The sequence below is a fragment of the Alternaria atra genome (genome assembly GCF_907166805.1).
Source record: "Alternaria atra isolate CS162 genome assembly, contig: 29, whole genome shotgun sequence".
Classification (NCBI taxonomy): Eukaryota; Fungi; Ascomycota; class Dothideomycetes; order Pleosporales; family Pleosporaceae; genus Alternaria; species Alternaria atra.
In genome coordinates, this window is record NW_025091327.1 from 398,782 (window position 1) to 412,617 (window position 13,836).

At 53.1% G+C, this 13,836-nt stretch overlaps 4 protein-coding genes across 4 annotated transcripts; 2 read left to right on the forward strand and 2 right to left on the reverse strand.

Annotated features, from left to right (window-relative positions):
• Positions 1 to 392: 392 nt before the first annotated feature.
• On the forward strand, positions 393 to 1,076 carry ALTATR162_LOCUS8421 (uncharacterized protein; the record flags this gene model as incomplete). The annotated part of the gene is made up of 2 exons (XM_043316051.1): positions 393 to 840; positions 898 to 1,076. 2 exons carry the CDS (start codon positions 393 to 395, stop codon positions 1,074 to 1,076), a joined length of 627 nt encoding a protein of 208 aa, XP_043171986.1.
• Positions 1,077 to 1,281: 205 nt separating this feature from the next.
• On the reverse strand, positions 1,282 to 2,715 carry ALTATR162_LOCUS8422 (uncharacterized protein; the record flags this gene model as incomplete). Its single annotated transcript, XM_043316052.1, has 2 exons — positions 1,282 to 1,754; positions 1,812 to 2,715. 2 exons carry the CDS (start codon positions 2,713 to 2,715, stop codon positions 1,282 to 1,284), a joined length of 1,377 nt encoding a protein of 458 aa, XP_043171987.1.
• An 861-nt stretch (positions 2,716 to 3,576) lies between these two features.
• Positions 3,577 to 8,171, reverse strand: ALTATR162_LOCUS8423 (uncharacterized protein; the record flags this gene model as incomplete). The annotated part of the gene is made up of 4 exons (XM_043316053.1): positions 3,577 to 7,078; positions 7,134 to 7,416; positions 7,464 to 7,836; positions 7,887 to 8,171. 4 exons carry the CDS (start codon positions 8,169 to 8,171, stop codon positions 3,577 to 3,579), a joined length of 4,443 nt encoding a protein of 1,480 aa, XP_043171988.1.
• Positions 8,172 to 9,124: 953 nt separating this feature from the next.
• ALTATR162_LOCUS8424 (uncharacterized protein) lies at positions 9,125 to 13,530 on the forward strand (the record flags this gene model as incomplete). Its single annotated transcript, XM_043316054.1, has 4 exons — positions 9,125 to 11,030; positions 11,080 to 12,815; positions 12,864 to 13,201; positions 13,251 to 13,530. 4 exons carry the CDS (start codon positions 9,125 to 9,127, stop codon positions 13,528 to 13,530), a joined length of 4,260 nt encoding a protein of 1,419 aa, XP_043171989.1.
• Between the last annotated feature and the right edge of the window lie 306 nt (positions 13,531 to 13,836).

The window sequence follows — 13,836 nt, forward strand, 5'->3', positions numbered from 1 at the left end:
AGTTTAAAAGGCAACATGCGTCGTAGTCGTCGCTGGAGCTTATTGCGTCAAACTAATGTTCGCTGTTAGCCTTGGGTCTTGCTGGAAGGTATTCACGGCGATCACAGACCCATTGCTGGACTTTCTGAAACGGTGAGAGGACATCATTACCGCCACTCTCGGCGGCGACCTTCGCGCTGTATTTTCGTGCAAGACTGCCCATATTCGAGTGTTGTGAATGTAGAGAGACATGATACTGATCAAGCACTATGTGAGATGCACTGGGACCTCGGCATCTCCAATAGCGCTAACTGCTTCGAGCCACTGCATCAGAAAATATCCCCGGAGGGCAATGAGAGCACAAGTTTCATCCCACGCGCCTCAAGCCCGCCTGTTTGAAGCAAAGTCTAGTCATGGACCCGTCCAGTCTCTTCCGCCAGCTGCTACGCATGCCGGTAGTACATCGAACCGCCCTAATCGCGCCTACGCGTCCCCATGCGCGCGCTTTCGCCATGCTAGCACCCCCACTGCCGCATTCACGCTTCCTGTCTATCCCCCGCATTGTCCAGCCGAGCTTCTGGGCCTCCTTGATACCCAAGCCACTCAAGACCCGCTCCGAGCAACCTAGGCGCAAAGAATGGAACCCCGCTACCCCGTACATTATTCTTGGACTGCTTGTCGGCAGCCAGGCCATTCAGATACTATGGTTGAAGCAGGAGAGGGCACACAACCTTCGTAGAGCCGAAGCGAAGCTTGGTGTGTTGAGGGAGGCCATTGAGCGCGTACAAAAGGGGGAAGACGTCTCGGTTGAAGCAGCTTTGGGAACGGGCAATGAAGCAGACGAGAGAGAATGGGCTGAGGGTAAGTCGACACTCACAGACACCAATACTAGATATGGTGAAAGCTGACATGTCATAGTTCTGAAAGATATCCAGAACGAAGAGGCTCTTTTCCAGAGCAAGAAGAAGAGGAAGGCCTTGAGAGATGCTGCTATGCAAGAGGCCGCCCATACTTCGGGCAAGGACAAAAAGGAAACAGCAAAGAGTGACTTGCCCAAACAAGAGGTCGAGAGCGTCGGCGGAGTCAAGTTCTACTGAGCCTTGGAGAGAATATGTGACATGACAGTTGATATTGAACGGGTATAAAGGCCTCATGCTTGCGCGGGCCAGCCGCCAAAGCAGAAAGCCAAAAAAAAAGGGAACGGGTATCGAACAGCAGTGGAGATTTGGCATCCAGCCAAGATCAGTTCCTCGTCGCCAATCCGTCATCCATCGCCTCCATCATCATCACCAATACTCATGGTTACTCTTCCTCAGACTCTTCCGCCTCCGCTTCCGCCTCCGCCTCCTTGGCGGCCCTCAGTCGCTCTCCACGCTTTGCGTTACCGGTGTTATTGGAGAGCTTGGTAAAGCCTCTCGCCTCTGGATTATCACACAAAAGCGCAAGAGTCACACCTCCACGAACGGCGTCATCGACCGTCGCCTTCTTCTGCTGGAGGCAAAGACAGATGCGAGCTAGCCGCCTCTCCAAGCACTTCTCGCTGACGTCTGTGAGCTTGCCGCGTACCACCTTTTTGTGGTAAATGATGGGTCGGACCCAGCCTCGCTCGTGTACAGCCAAGGACTCATCGAATACATGGTGTGCCGCGGCTTCCAGATCCAGGGGATTGAATGCTGGTTCCTTCATGAACCGCGTTCGGTGGATGGAATTCTCGCTGTCACTGACGTTGGAAATGTCAATCATAGACTCGTAGATGCGTCGTACCCAGTACATGCCTAGAAATAAATCAAATTACTTCATATTGGAAAGCTAGTGCACTGTGTGTTACTTACGTCCATAACGCTTGACACGCTCGACATCTGATGCATGAGACTTGGGTACTATGCGGTTGCGTTTTCGGTATGCTCTGGCAGCTGGGCCAGACTGGAACCGACCGGTGTATGCTGGATAAAGAGGCGGAGGTGGCGGAGGAGCGTTAGGATCCAAAGCTGGCTGAGGCTCCCAAGCGACGGGCGTATAGTTGTTCTCGTTGAGTATCCCGGATGGAGTGGCGGCTGGACCGGCAACTGGGATGGCAGACGGAGCTACAACTGGAATGGCTAATGATATGGCGTTTGGCACGGCGGATGGATTATCGACTGGAATGGCAGTTGGAGTAGTGAACAACGTTAGTTGAAACCCACGAGAGCGCATCAGGTCGTGATACAGCTTGTCCATGCTGTGCTCGGACATGCAGCTCATGGCCTCGGCCTGTTGACGTGGACTGAGTGCTCCTGACAGTATGCGTGCAGCGACATCTTCGAGGTCGGAATCGTCGTTGTTTAGTACCTGAGGTTCGTTGTTGCGTTGTGCGGTGAATTCGTCGAACATAGGTGCTAAGGGTCCGTTGTATCTTTGCGCTGGAACGAGTGCAAGCTGTAAGGCCGGATCGAACTCATCAGGGATGTATTCGGCGATTTCGTGGTTGCTGGTAAAGTCGTTGTGTCCAAAGTCAATATGACCAAAATCGTTGGATTCAAAGTCGTTGTCGGGTAGTGCAGGAAGCGTTACGAAGGCGTCATGCACGATACTGTGACTGCCGAGATCGTCGACGTGTTCATGATAACCGGCATCATTGTGCTGACCAGAGCAGTTGACAGGTAACTCAGGGAGAGGTGCAAAGGCATCGCGCACATCAATGTACGAATTTGAGTTCTCTGAACGGGCAGGAGAGTTTGGATCATGGGTTGAAGACATTATTGCTTGAAAAGAGCGGTACCAGACCGATGATGAAGTAGATTAGGAGGATAAAATGTTCAGTGATGACCAGCGTCAAAGGCAAGGAAAGTCGGAAGAGAAGGGAAGAGAAGAGAAGTTGCGCGATGATGGAGGTTGAGGAGTAGAAAGTAGATTGTTGAGAGGAAAAGATTAGAGGAAGTAAAGACGTTATACTAGACCATTTGCTGCCCAAACGTGACATGCTCCCATTGTCAAGACGTAGGATAATAGCGCACAACTCCTCGCTGTAAATGACCCTACTGAAAGCCGGATTAGTCTCGCAACTCCCACACCATCATATTGTTTAGACAGATCTGGCGATTCAAGCTTTGTCGTTTCTATTGTACCGCGTGGGAGAGCGAGAAGTTTCACACGCTAGTGATGTCGAGCCACCTTCACCTTCACTTACACCCAAAAGGTGTGGCTCGTCGGTCCAATAACCTCATTTTCGGCAGCAATGACAACCCAGATTCGCAAGTGCATTAATCACTTCTTGATAGATTGATTCGTATACATTAATGTGTGTCGAAGTTAACATTTGCCTGTGATTGTCCCCGACTCTTTAAACTCCCCTGACATGGAATGCCGACCGCCATATAATCGATGCGGAAAGCGAGTAACGTCAACCGACTGCCAAAAAGTGTAACAAGGCGCAGAAAGTCCAAAGGTCTTCAGTCATAGATCCTGCAGTAGTAACAAATGGTATAAAACGAAATCCCATCGAAACATGATGGTACAATGAGAAAGAGAAATTAAAAACCAGATTGCGCCTTACAAATCGCTGAACACGTGTCCAATCCATTAAGCAGCGCAAAAACGGTTCAAGGTTCGTATGCACCTCTACGAAGATCCGTGGAGCTGTGTCGGCGAGGCCATGGTAGCAGCCGGCTGAACGGATTTTGAATCCTGACTACCCGCCGCAGCTTGGAATCCATCCTCGCTCTCCACCTTCTTCCTCCATTGCGAAAGTTCATTTACATCCGTGTTATCATTGTCGGGCATGCGTTCGAAATCAAAGCGGTCACTCAATCGGTAAGCCTTGTTGGTGGTTTCCCAGTGACTCCTGAGAGCATCCAACTCAGAGGCAAGGTTATCGAGAGCCATGGAGTTCCGTGTAGCAGTAGATGAACGACGGTTAGTAGCCTCCGGGGTACTGGAGCCATCATTGCGGCTGTAAAGAGATTCAGCCGATGCAATACTATCGTGGGCATGGTGGCGGCTGTGTTCAGGAAGGTTGTTCTCGGTCGGAACCTGGGACTGGCGACGGTAATTATCGACCGATGACTCAAACTGGTCAAGGAACATTTGGACCCGACTCTCAGCTTCGCGTGCACGTTCCTCAGTCTGTGTATACTGACGGCGGAGCGAGTCGAGATCTGCCTGGAACTGAGCTGCCTGATGCTCGGCCTGCTTTGTAGCATTCGTTGCCGTTTCGGCATCGGCGCGAGCGGAAGCCAGATCGGCTTGCAGTTTGGACAACTGGGTCTCGAAACGCGTAACGGTAGCCTCCATGTCCTCCCGTGCCTTGTCCAGTTCAGACTGAAGTGCCGTACGCTCTGCGTTCCACTTGGTGTGATCGGCTTCGTCAGCGGAACTACGCTTGTCTTGCCTCACTTGGGTGAGTTCTTCCTCGAGCTTGAGATTCGCACTCTTGTAGCGATCGAGCTCCTGTTTCATCTTCGAAAGCATCTTTTCTGTACCCCGGAGATACTTGACAGCAGCTTGGTGGTCGTTGTGAAGTGCCTGTAATTTTTCCTCCCACTCTTTGCTGACCTCATGCTCACGCTCCTCGAACATGGAACGCAGTTCCTCATGTGCTTTGGTCATAGAGTCTACCTGTTGTTCCAACTCGCGAACTCGGTTGAGTTCAGGTGTGCCAAACCTTGAGTTTGGACTGTCTAGTACTCTTGAGCGTCGCGAGTCGACAGCGTTCACACCTCTTTCGTCAAGGAGATTGCGAAGAGTCTTGAGCTGAACTTCAAATGCATTGCTCTCAAGGCGCAAACGCTCGTGTTGCTGGCGAAGCTCAGTTCGTTCGGCCTCGGAGAGCTGTACATCTCGCATAGCCTGCTGTAGTTGTTTACGGATGGTAAGCCCCTCACGACTAGATTGCTCTTGATAGGCTTCAAGACCAGCGATTCGTTCTTCAGCCCGTCGAAGCTTTTCCGACGCCTGATCAGCTGCTGTCTGGTTTTTGCGGGCCATAGAGTTTGCAGATTCGACTTGCTGCTGCAGTATTACAACCCGCTCGTCATGGTTGGCGCCATCTTCCTCAGAGCGCTCCGTCATCGTTTGAAGACCAGAGAAAACGGTGGCCCGATGAAGGCGTGCCTCTTCTGCATGACTTTCCGCCAACTCCTCCGCATCACGGAGCTTTTGTGACATAGTCTCCAGCTCCAGTACGCGTGCCTCATATTCACTGCGAAGCTGGCTCAACTTCTGGCGCAGGTTTTCGCTCGTAGTCCGCTCCTCGTTGAGCTTCTTCTCCAGCAATGTTGATTTCTCCGTGGACGCAAAGACCGCATCGCGCAGAGACTGAATAACAGCCGACTGAGTTCTTGACTCTTCGGAAACCTTAGCAATCTTGGCGCTCAGCTCTTGTTTATCGATCGCTAATAGCTTCGATGCCGATTCCGCTTCTGCAGCGCTAGTGGAGACTTCTCTTGCGATACGTTCAGCTTCGTGCAACTCGGCACGTAGACTCTCTGATTCAGCCGTGGCCTTTTGTCGGGTCGAGTCCAGTTCTTGTACACGTTTCTGTGCAGCTTCTGCGGTCTCCTCGGCTAGCTGTTTCGCTTTCCTTTCGGCCTCAATTTGACGGGTTAAATGCTCCACTTTGGTAGCCAGGTCACCTTGAGCCCCCAAAGACGTAGCTAGTCGACGACTAATATCTTGGAGTCGATCAGCGTCCGGTGTATTCGTGCTTCGAGCTCCATCTGGCTGGGGAGTTCCATTCTGACTACCACCTCCGTGAGCCGCTAACTTGGTTTTAGCGTATATGGCTTCACTAACAGCTGCGTCCCGCTGTCTCTCAACTTCAGCGATTCTCTTTGCGGCATCGTCGCCTTGCGATTTGATTGAGGTCTGTACTCGTTCAAGTTCGGTCTTCATCTTCAAGAGCGCCTCCAACAAGGGTCTGTCTTCGTCCCGAAAAGCGTCGGCCGATCGCTCATCGAATACAGGACTCGTCGAAGTACCCGAGCTGTAGCCTGCTCGACGGGCAAGTGCTAGCTCCGAGGCGTACCATGCGTTGCGACTTTTGACGTGCTCTAGTTCTCTAACAAGGTCGGTATTTCTTTGATCATTCGCAAGTGACGCGTTTTTTAGGCCCTCGTTGGGTAACTGCTCAACCTCACGAACAAATCCGCGTTGTTGTTGTGTCTCTAGAGACTGCCTTGCTGCTTGGTCTGTGCTATCCTGGGAAGGCTGCGGACGGTGAGATTTGGATGTGTTCCGTGATACGGTGCTACCGGAGCGCGTAGTGTCCATGGACTGCTTCGGGGTCTGCTGGCTTACAGCGTCCATCGAAGCCTTCCGTTGCATGTCGTTCGTAGACGGACTTTCGCGGGTCACAGGCGACATATTGTCTCTATCTAGCGCGGACACAGCTCCAGTGTCGATAGGTGGGCCATATCCACGTTCGTTCTTGGTAGGAGTCTTGCTTCGGGGCTTCGGGGCACCTTGTGCGCCAGCACCATTCTCGCGGGGCTGTGGGGGTTGCTGGAGTGGAGGAGGACCTGGAGGTGGCTGACCTGCTGCACGAGGCAACCGTGATCCTGCGTTCACCCCGTTTCCCATGTTTTCTGGGGCTCTTGTGAGTTGGGAACCAGGCATCATACTCTCGCGCGTTGGAGGGGAGCCGACTTTAGCGGGAGGCACATTGCTTCTCTCACCGCCACTCATCTTTCGCTGGGTATTCTGCGGCTGCGGTGGAGGAGCACTTTCATTGGGCGGATACCTTATCTTGGAGGTGTCCAAAATATAACTAAGGCTGAGCTCGTTCCTGTCACTGACGGAAGAGCTGGGCTCACCAGCTAAGACGACGATGTGCTTTCCGAACGCAGTCATGCTATGGCCCGATCGGGCTGAGGGGGAATGCCCCATGTTTTGGAACATGTACCAGCGGCGGGATGAAATCCGGAAGGCTGCAAGGTCGCCCAGATCGACGCCTTCTTGGGTACGTCCGCCGAAGATGTACATGGTGTCGTTGACGAGGGCGGCAGAATGACCCTCGCGAGCTACAGGAATGTAGCCAATGCAGTCAAGCTCTGTCCACGCGTTGGAGCGTGGCTCATAGGTCCAGACATCGTTGAACCAAGTAATCCCGTCGGTGCCACCAAATCTGACGATAGTTAGTACACGGGATTGTGAACAAGGCAAATGACTGTGATACGTACAGATAGAGCTTGTCATTCCACGTTACCACGGAATGATTGGTACGTGCTGGTGGTGATCTGCCCTGCGGAGAAGCCTGCTCCTTAGTGTTTGGTATTAACACTTCCCATCGACTTGCGGATGACTGCAACGAGTTCAGGTCAAAAGCTACTAGGTCATTGAAGAAGAAGCCCTCGACCTGTCCACCGAAAATGTATATCTTAGAGCCTAGTATGTTTAGGGTGTGTCCGTAGCGACCAGTGGGACGAGGGCCTTGCGGTAGTGCGCGCGACCAGTGCTTTGTAGCTGTGAAGTGTTAGTTGAAGTCAAAGGTGATTCCGGATTCTACGCACAGGTATTGAGGAGATATAGGGTGTCGTCCAAGTCGTCGTTGTCAGCCAGTTTCGTGTCTCCTCCAAAGACGATGAAGGCATTGCCAACGAGTAGACTAGCATGACCCACGCGAGGACCAGGACCGTCTCCAGTTGTGGAAATGGGATAGCAGGCCATGCTACCGTTGCCCATCTCAGTCAGCCACAAATCACCCTTGACTGTCGCGCCGCCCACGAGTCCACCCATGAGGTAAATCGTGCCATCCTTGGAAGCCGTGGCATTGATAGCAGCGCCGTATCGCGGGAAGGGATTGCCTGCGGTGAAGTTCAGCCGTCGGGAGGACCAAGGGTACGGGGAGTCTGGTGAGTTGCCGGCAAATCTGGGGTTCGTATTCTGTGGCAGTCAGCGCACATGCAGCATAATGGACTTGTCATACAACGCACCTGGATGTTGGTGTCGGCCTTCTCTCGCAGTGCTTTGGGCTCAGGGGTGGGCGCATTTCCAGGGGTTTGATTTTGGAGAGAGCTCAACGAGTTGTTTATGCTGCCTCCGGGAGTAGGTGTCTGGGATTGGGAGCCTCCACGGGTCCTCTCAATCTCGCGAGAGCCAGATCCATTGACGGCCGGGGGTGGTTGCCCTGGGCCACCTGACGAGGTTATTTCTCTGATGGCTGGTGGCAGCGCGTTGTTGGCCTGCTGCTTGCTCTTCTTGCCGAAGAGAAAAGACATGGCGGCGGCAGCGGTGGTGGTGCTGCGAGGGCGTTGGTGCAGTAGCAGCCGGGGCCTATCGCGCACGCATTCGGCCTGGGATAGAGATGGAGAGAGGACACGACCAGATGCTGGCTGGTGAGAGTAAAGTGATCAGGCGAAGCAATGGACGGGGCGCGCGCGCATGTCGTACGGCTGGGGGGAAGACAGCAGAAGCGTGGGAGAGATGGACAGTGGTAACGTTTGGGGATATCTATGTATTATGGCGGCGACCAGAGCAATGCGATGCTGGGAATGCGGGTGCAGAAGAGGCGTAATGCTGTCGGACGCAGACGGCGCAGCAATTCCAAGGGCGGCACTTCCAAGGTTGAGCAGGCCAGATGTAGGCACAAGGGAAAGACGACCAGGCGGAACAACGATGGTTAGTCTCTCCCCAGCCCTGTTCACTCTGCGCGCCGCCCCTGAGAAGTGTCCGGGAGGATCAGCGGACGCCGACGAGGCTAGGAGACAGGCGGCGGTGTCATTGGCTGCGTCGCGCCGGAGTACGCAGAAGGCCTGCAAAAGAACCTCAGGTATAAGAGGGCGCGTTGACATGTATGCAGAGGCTAGCCAGAGTATTCACACCGTTGGCCAGCCAGCATCCCCACCCGAACCATTCGGGACTGCATCAGTGCTGGACCGTTGCTTTTCCGCTCCCATGGCCGCGTCGTCAATTGCGGTGGAGCTCGACTCTCACCGCGGTGCTGCTTTGGGCCTAGCGTCGACGACTATGAACTGTCGAGCTCTCACCTATGCCCGACGTTGATGAGAACAAGTTTGATAGACGTGCAATTGTCACCACCTTTGACGGTCCCGGATTCCTGACTTCTGCTCTCTCTCTCCCTCTCTCACCCAAACGCGTCTCCTTGTCACGCGCATCGCCCGCCTCGCGCTATGGGCCCTGTCAACACCGTCACTGCTCGCTGAAGCTCACCATGAGAACAGCCAACGAACTACCTCTCGTCAGCGGCCACACCCACCCCAACCCGCTTGCCTCGCACGCCCCAGCGCCTGTCGATATGAACGGCTCCCAGTACCTCGAGGCTGCCGCTGCCTCCTCGCGTCCTAGCACCGCTGTCGCCGCTGATGCATCGTCTACCTCTCACATGGACGAACATGCGCCGCCCGCCCGCCCTGCCTCGATCGGCCCTCAGTCTGCCCGCCCCAGCTTCCTACGTGCGAAAAGTGACTTTGGGCCTCGCCATCCTGCCCTACCACCAGAGAGCGCCGACGAGGGAAGCGTCGACGGCCACTTCAAGATCCGTCACGGCTGGGACGACCAACTGAACTCGGAAGAGTACAGCAACCTACTCACCTCAAACTTCTTCATGTACTACACCGACAAGAAACACGAGACCGGCGGCCACCCTAAGAGCGAAGACTGCGCATTCCCAGTCCAAGAATGGCGCATGCGGGACCGCCTCAAGACTGTCTCGGCCGTCCTTGCTTTGTGCCTGAACATTGGTGTTGATCCCCCGGACGTCATCAAGACCAACCCGTGTGCCAAGGAGGAGTGCTGGATCGACCCGACCGTCACCTCCCAGACGCCCGGCCACACGCCCATGAACCAGATCGGAAAAGCCCTTCAGACCCAGTACGAGCAGCTGAGCATGCGCACGCGCTACAAGCTGCTGCTGGACCCTACAACGGAAGAGACTAGAAAGTACGCTTCCACTCTCCGGCGAAATGCCCGCAATGAGCGAGTCTTGTTTCACTACAACGGCCATGGCGTTCCTAAACCTACTTCTTCAGGCGAAATTTGGGTTTTCAACAGAAACTATACACAGTACATTCCCTTGTCGCTCTACGACTTGCAGTCCTGGATTGGCGCACCAAGTCTGTTCGTTTACGACTGCTCCGATGCTGGCCTTATCATCAGCAATTTCAACCGCTTTGCCGAGAAACACCAGGCCGAGTTTGAGGAGGCGCGCCGGAGAGATCCCAGCGTCGAGCATGTCGACTTTAGTGATTGCATCCATTTGGCAGCATGTAGAGAGCGTGAATCTCTTCCCACTAACCCAGAGTTACCTGCTGACATCTTCACCTCCTGTCTGACCGACCCCATAACCATGGCGGTACGCTTCTTTATCTTGCAAAACCCTCTCCCAACTAAAGTCAGCCTGCGAGATGCCCACAATATCCCAGGCAAAGTCTCTGAGCGTAGAACGCCTATCGGCGAGCTGAACTGGATCTTCACGGCCATTACTGACACCATCGCCTGGAATTCTCTTTCCAAGCCGCTCTTTAAGAAATTGTTCCGTCAGGACTTGATGGTCGCCGCCCTCTTCCGCAACTATCTTCTTGCACAGCGCATCATGCGCGCATATCACTGCAACCCTGTCTCGCATCCCGAAATCCCTCAAACACATAACCATCCCCTCTGGCGCAGCTGGGACTTGGCGGTTGAGCTGATCTTGGCTCAGCTTCCGGATCTGCAGGCTGAAGCTCGGGGCGAAAAGGACTTCAACTATAAGCACTCTGATTTCTTCTCCGAACAGTTGACCGCTTTCGAGGTATACTTGACGCAGGGCGCAGTGGAGCAAAAGGTACCGGAACAACTTCCCATAGTGCTCCAAGTACTGCTCAGTCAAGTGCATCGTCTCCGTGCGCTTATCCTGCTGTCAAGTTTCTTAGATCATGGTCCTTGGGCTGTAAATCTCGCGCTCAGCATTGGCATCTTCCCATACGTCCTCAAACTACTACAATCTCAAGCGAACGAGCTCAAGCCAGTCATGGTATTTATCTGGGCTCGCATTCTCGCAGTTGATCAATCCTGCCAAGCGGATCTTCTCAAGGACAATGGCTACCAGTACTTCATCAATATATTCAATCCCAATTCTGGTATACAAAATTGCTCCAACAAAACTTTACATTAGCTAAATTCACCCAGGCATACCCATTCAGAATGCGAGTGAACACCGCGCAATGTGCGCCTTCATCGTTTCCATGTTCTGCAAGGACTACAACCAGGGACAACGCGCCTCACTGAGTACCGAACTTGTAGAGAGCTGCCTAGATCATCTCAAAGATATGCAGAACCCGTTGCTGAGGCAATGGTCGTGTCTCTGCCTAAGCAAGCTTTGGATTAACTACGAAGAGGCCAAGTGGGTCGGAATCAGGTGCATGGCACACGAGCGACTATGCGAACTTATCGTGGATCCCGTTGCTGAGGTCAGAGCTGCGATGTTGCACGCATTGGCATCCTTCCTCGGCATTCGCGATGTCACTCCCCAGGTGGCTAACATCGAGGAGTCAATCGCATCAATGATCCTTATCATGACAATGGATGGTAATAGTATGGTCCGCAAAGAACTGCTCATATTCTTTTCGACATTTGTTGCTCGCTACAAGACCCGATTCATAGTCGCCGCATTCGAACAACTACAGGAGGACCACGCCAACACAGACGCAAAGCAGACAGAAGACAAAAGCGCTGAGACGCTCTATATGAAAACACGTACAGGAGCGACGGGCAGTGCTTCAGAATCGACGTCCTGTTCGCAGAACACCATATACTCCGCCATATGGAAAGAGTTATTGGTCATGTCTGTGGATCCACATCCAGAAATTGCAAAAGACGCTGAAATCGTCGTCGATTACATTCTGATCGCGCTTATCGAATCGTCTCTAGCCAAATTCGTACAACCTCAACTAGACGAAGCCCTCCAACATGCGCCAGCTCCTCGTCCCATGCGCCGCACAGTAGAAGAGACCTCTACGCCTCAAAAAGCCTCAAATCCACCAACACCGACCAAAGACTCGACATACCTGTCTCTTTTCGGTGGCATCCGAAAGTCTACGAGCGTTGGTGCTTCACTAAAGAACCTCTGGGCCGGTCAAGAATCAGCAGGTCCTAAGCAGAGACCATCGGGGAGATCTGCTGCTGACGACGCCAGTGTCCCGTCGGCGTCGCGTCCTCAGACTCCGGAGAAATATCACGTCGTAGAGCAGCCAACATCACGAGGATTCAAAAACAGGGATCTATCGGAAAAGCCAGAGATCCCACTCAAGAGTGTCTTCTTTGAATGGTCCGTAGAGTACTTCCGTGAGCCCCAGATGAAGCCCACAGAGGCCGATGAGCCTGGAAGCACCGACTACAATGGCCGACTCTGGCGGAGAAACCGTAATGACAGGATTATTGCCGAAACTCAGCCGTTGAAAGATATTGCTGTCTCCAATCGTTGGGATGTGCCCCGAGGGTATTTCGACAACCTCAGCCAACCTGCGAAAATGTGTTTCCATCAGTTCGAAGATCATCTGGTGGTGACAGATACACGGGATACCGTCAATATCTTCGACTACTCAAAGTCGGTTAGCAGGATCAATTCTTTCTCCAACGGAAATCCTCCCGAATCGAAGATATCGGACGTACGGTTCATCAACGAAGATGACCAGGCGTTATTAATGACCGGATCTTCGGACGGAGTCATTAAGATATTCCGCAACTATGATCGTAAAGGCGAGACGGAACTAGTGACGGGATTCCGAGCCCTTACAGATCTTGTTTCGAGCAACAAGAATGCCGGGCTGGTCTTCGATTGGCAGCAAGGTAGAGGTCTGATTCTGGTCGCTGGGGACGTGAAGGTCATTCGCGTATGGAACGCAGGGACCGAAGTATGCACAAATGTAAGTTGCGCTTCCCGCATCTCTTGATATTGTAGCTGACTTGAGTAGGATATTCCGGCACGTTCAGGCTCTTGTATCACATCCTTGACCTCTGATCAGGTCGAGGGAGACGTGTTTGTCGCTGGTTTTGGTGATGGTGCCATACGAGTGTATGATCAGCGCCAAAAGCCCGCCACCGCCATGGTCAAGGTTTGGAAAGAGCACAAGCAATGGATCACCAACGTTCATCTACAGCGTGGCGGTCAGCGTGAACTTGTGAGCGGTTGTCGTGGTGGTGAAGTCAAACTATGGGACATCCGCTGGGACCGGAGCGTGAAAACTATACAAGCGACTTCCGACACGCTCAGGACGCTCAGCGTCCATGAGCACGCTCCGGTTTTCGCTACGTAAGTGCCCATGACACGAAAACAGGGCGGAACATACTGACATCAATAGTGGCACGCAACGACACCGTGTGAAGATTTTCAACATAAACAACGGTCAACCCGTATCTCACCTTGAGCCGTACTCAGGTTTCCTTCGGGATCGATCTGCCCCTATATCGGTTACCGCCTTCCATCCCCATCGACTGATGATTGCCGCAGCGGCTGTCAACGACACTCACGTCAATATTTTCTCATGTCACGAACCGAAGCATTCCGCTGTCAAAACAGTGAAACTTTGGGATGGAAATGCGAGTACAGCGGTGTCCAGTCGTGCATCTATACACGGCTGAGGGTAGTCCATTGACTACACCCAAAGACGAGCGACCGAGAAGAAAGGAATGCGGTTGCTCTGGTTACCGACTTGCACGCCCATCTGGAGGACATGACTTTTTTTAGAACGGTGGAGCACAGTGGCTTATTTTGCTGCAAGGCGTCTGGGATGCATTGGGTTCGAGCACGACGGACAATCTCTATTATACCCAGCTACAGTAATTAGTAATTGCATACGAGTTCGAAATACACGTCCACAAGGATCTTAGCTAGGCAGGTTGCCAGTGCCTGTTAGGTGATACCATAATTGGCTATGACGCCGCGGG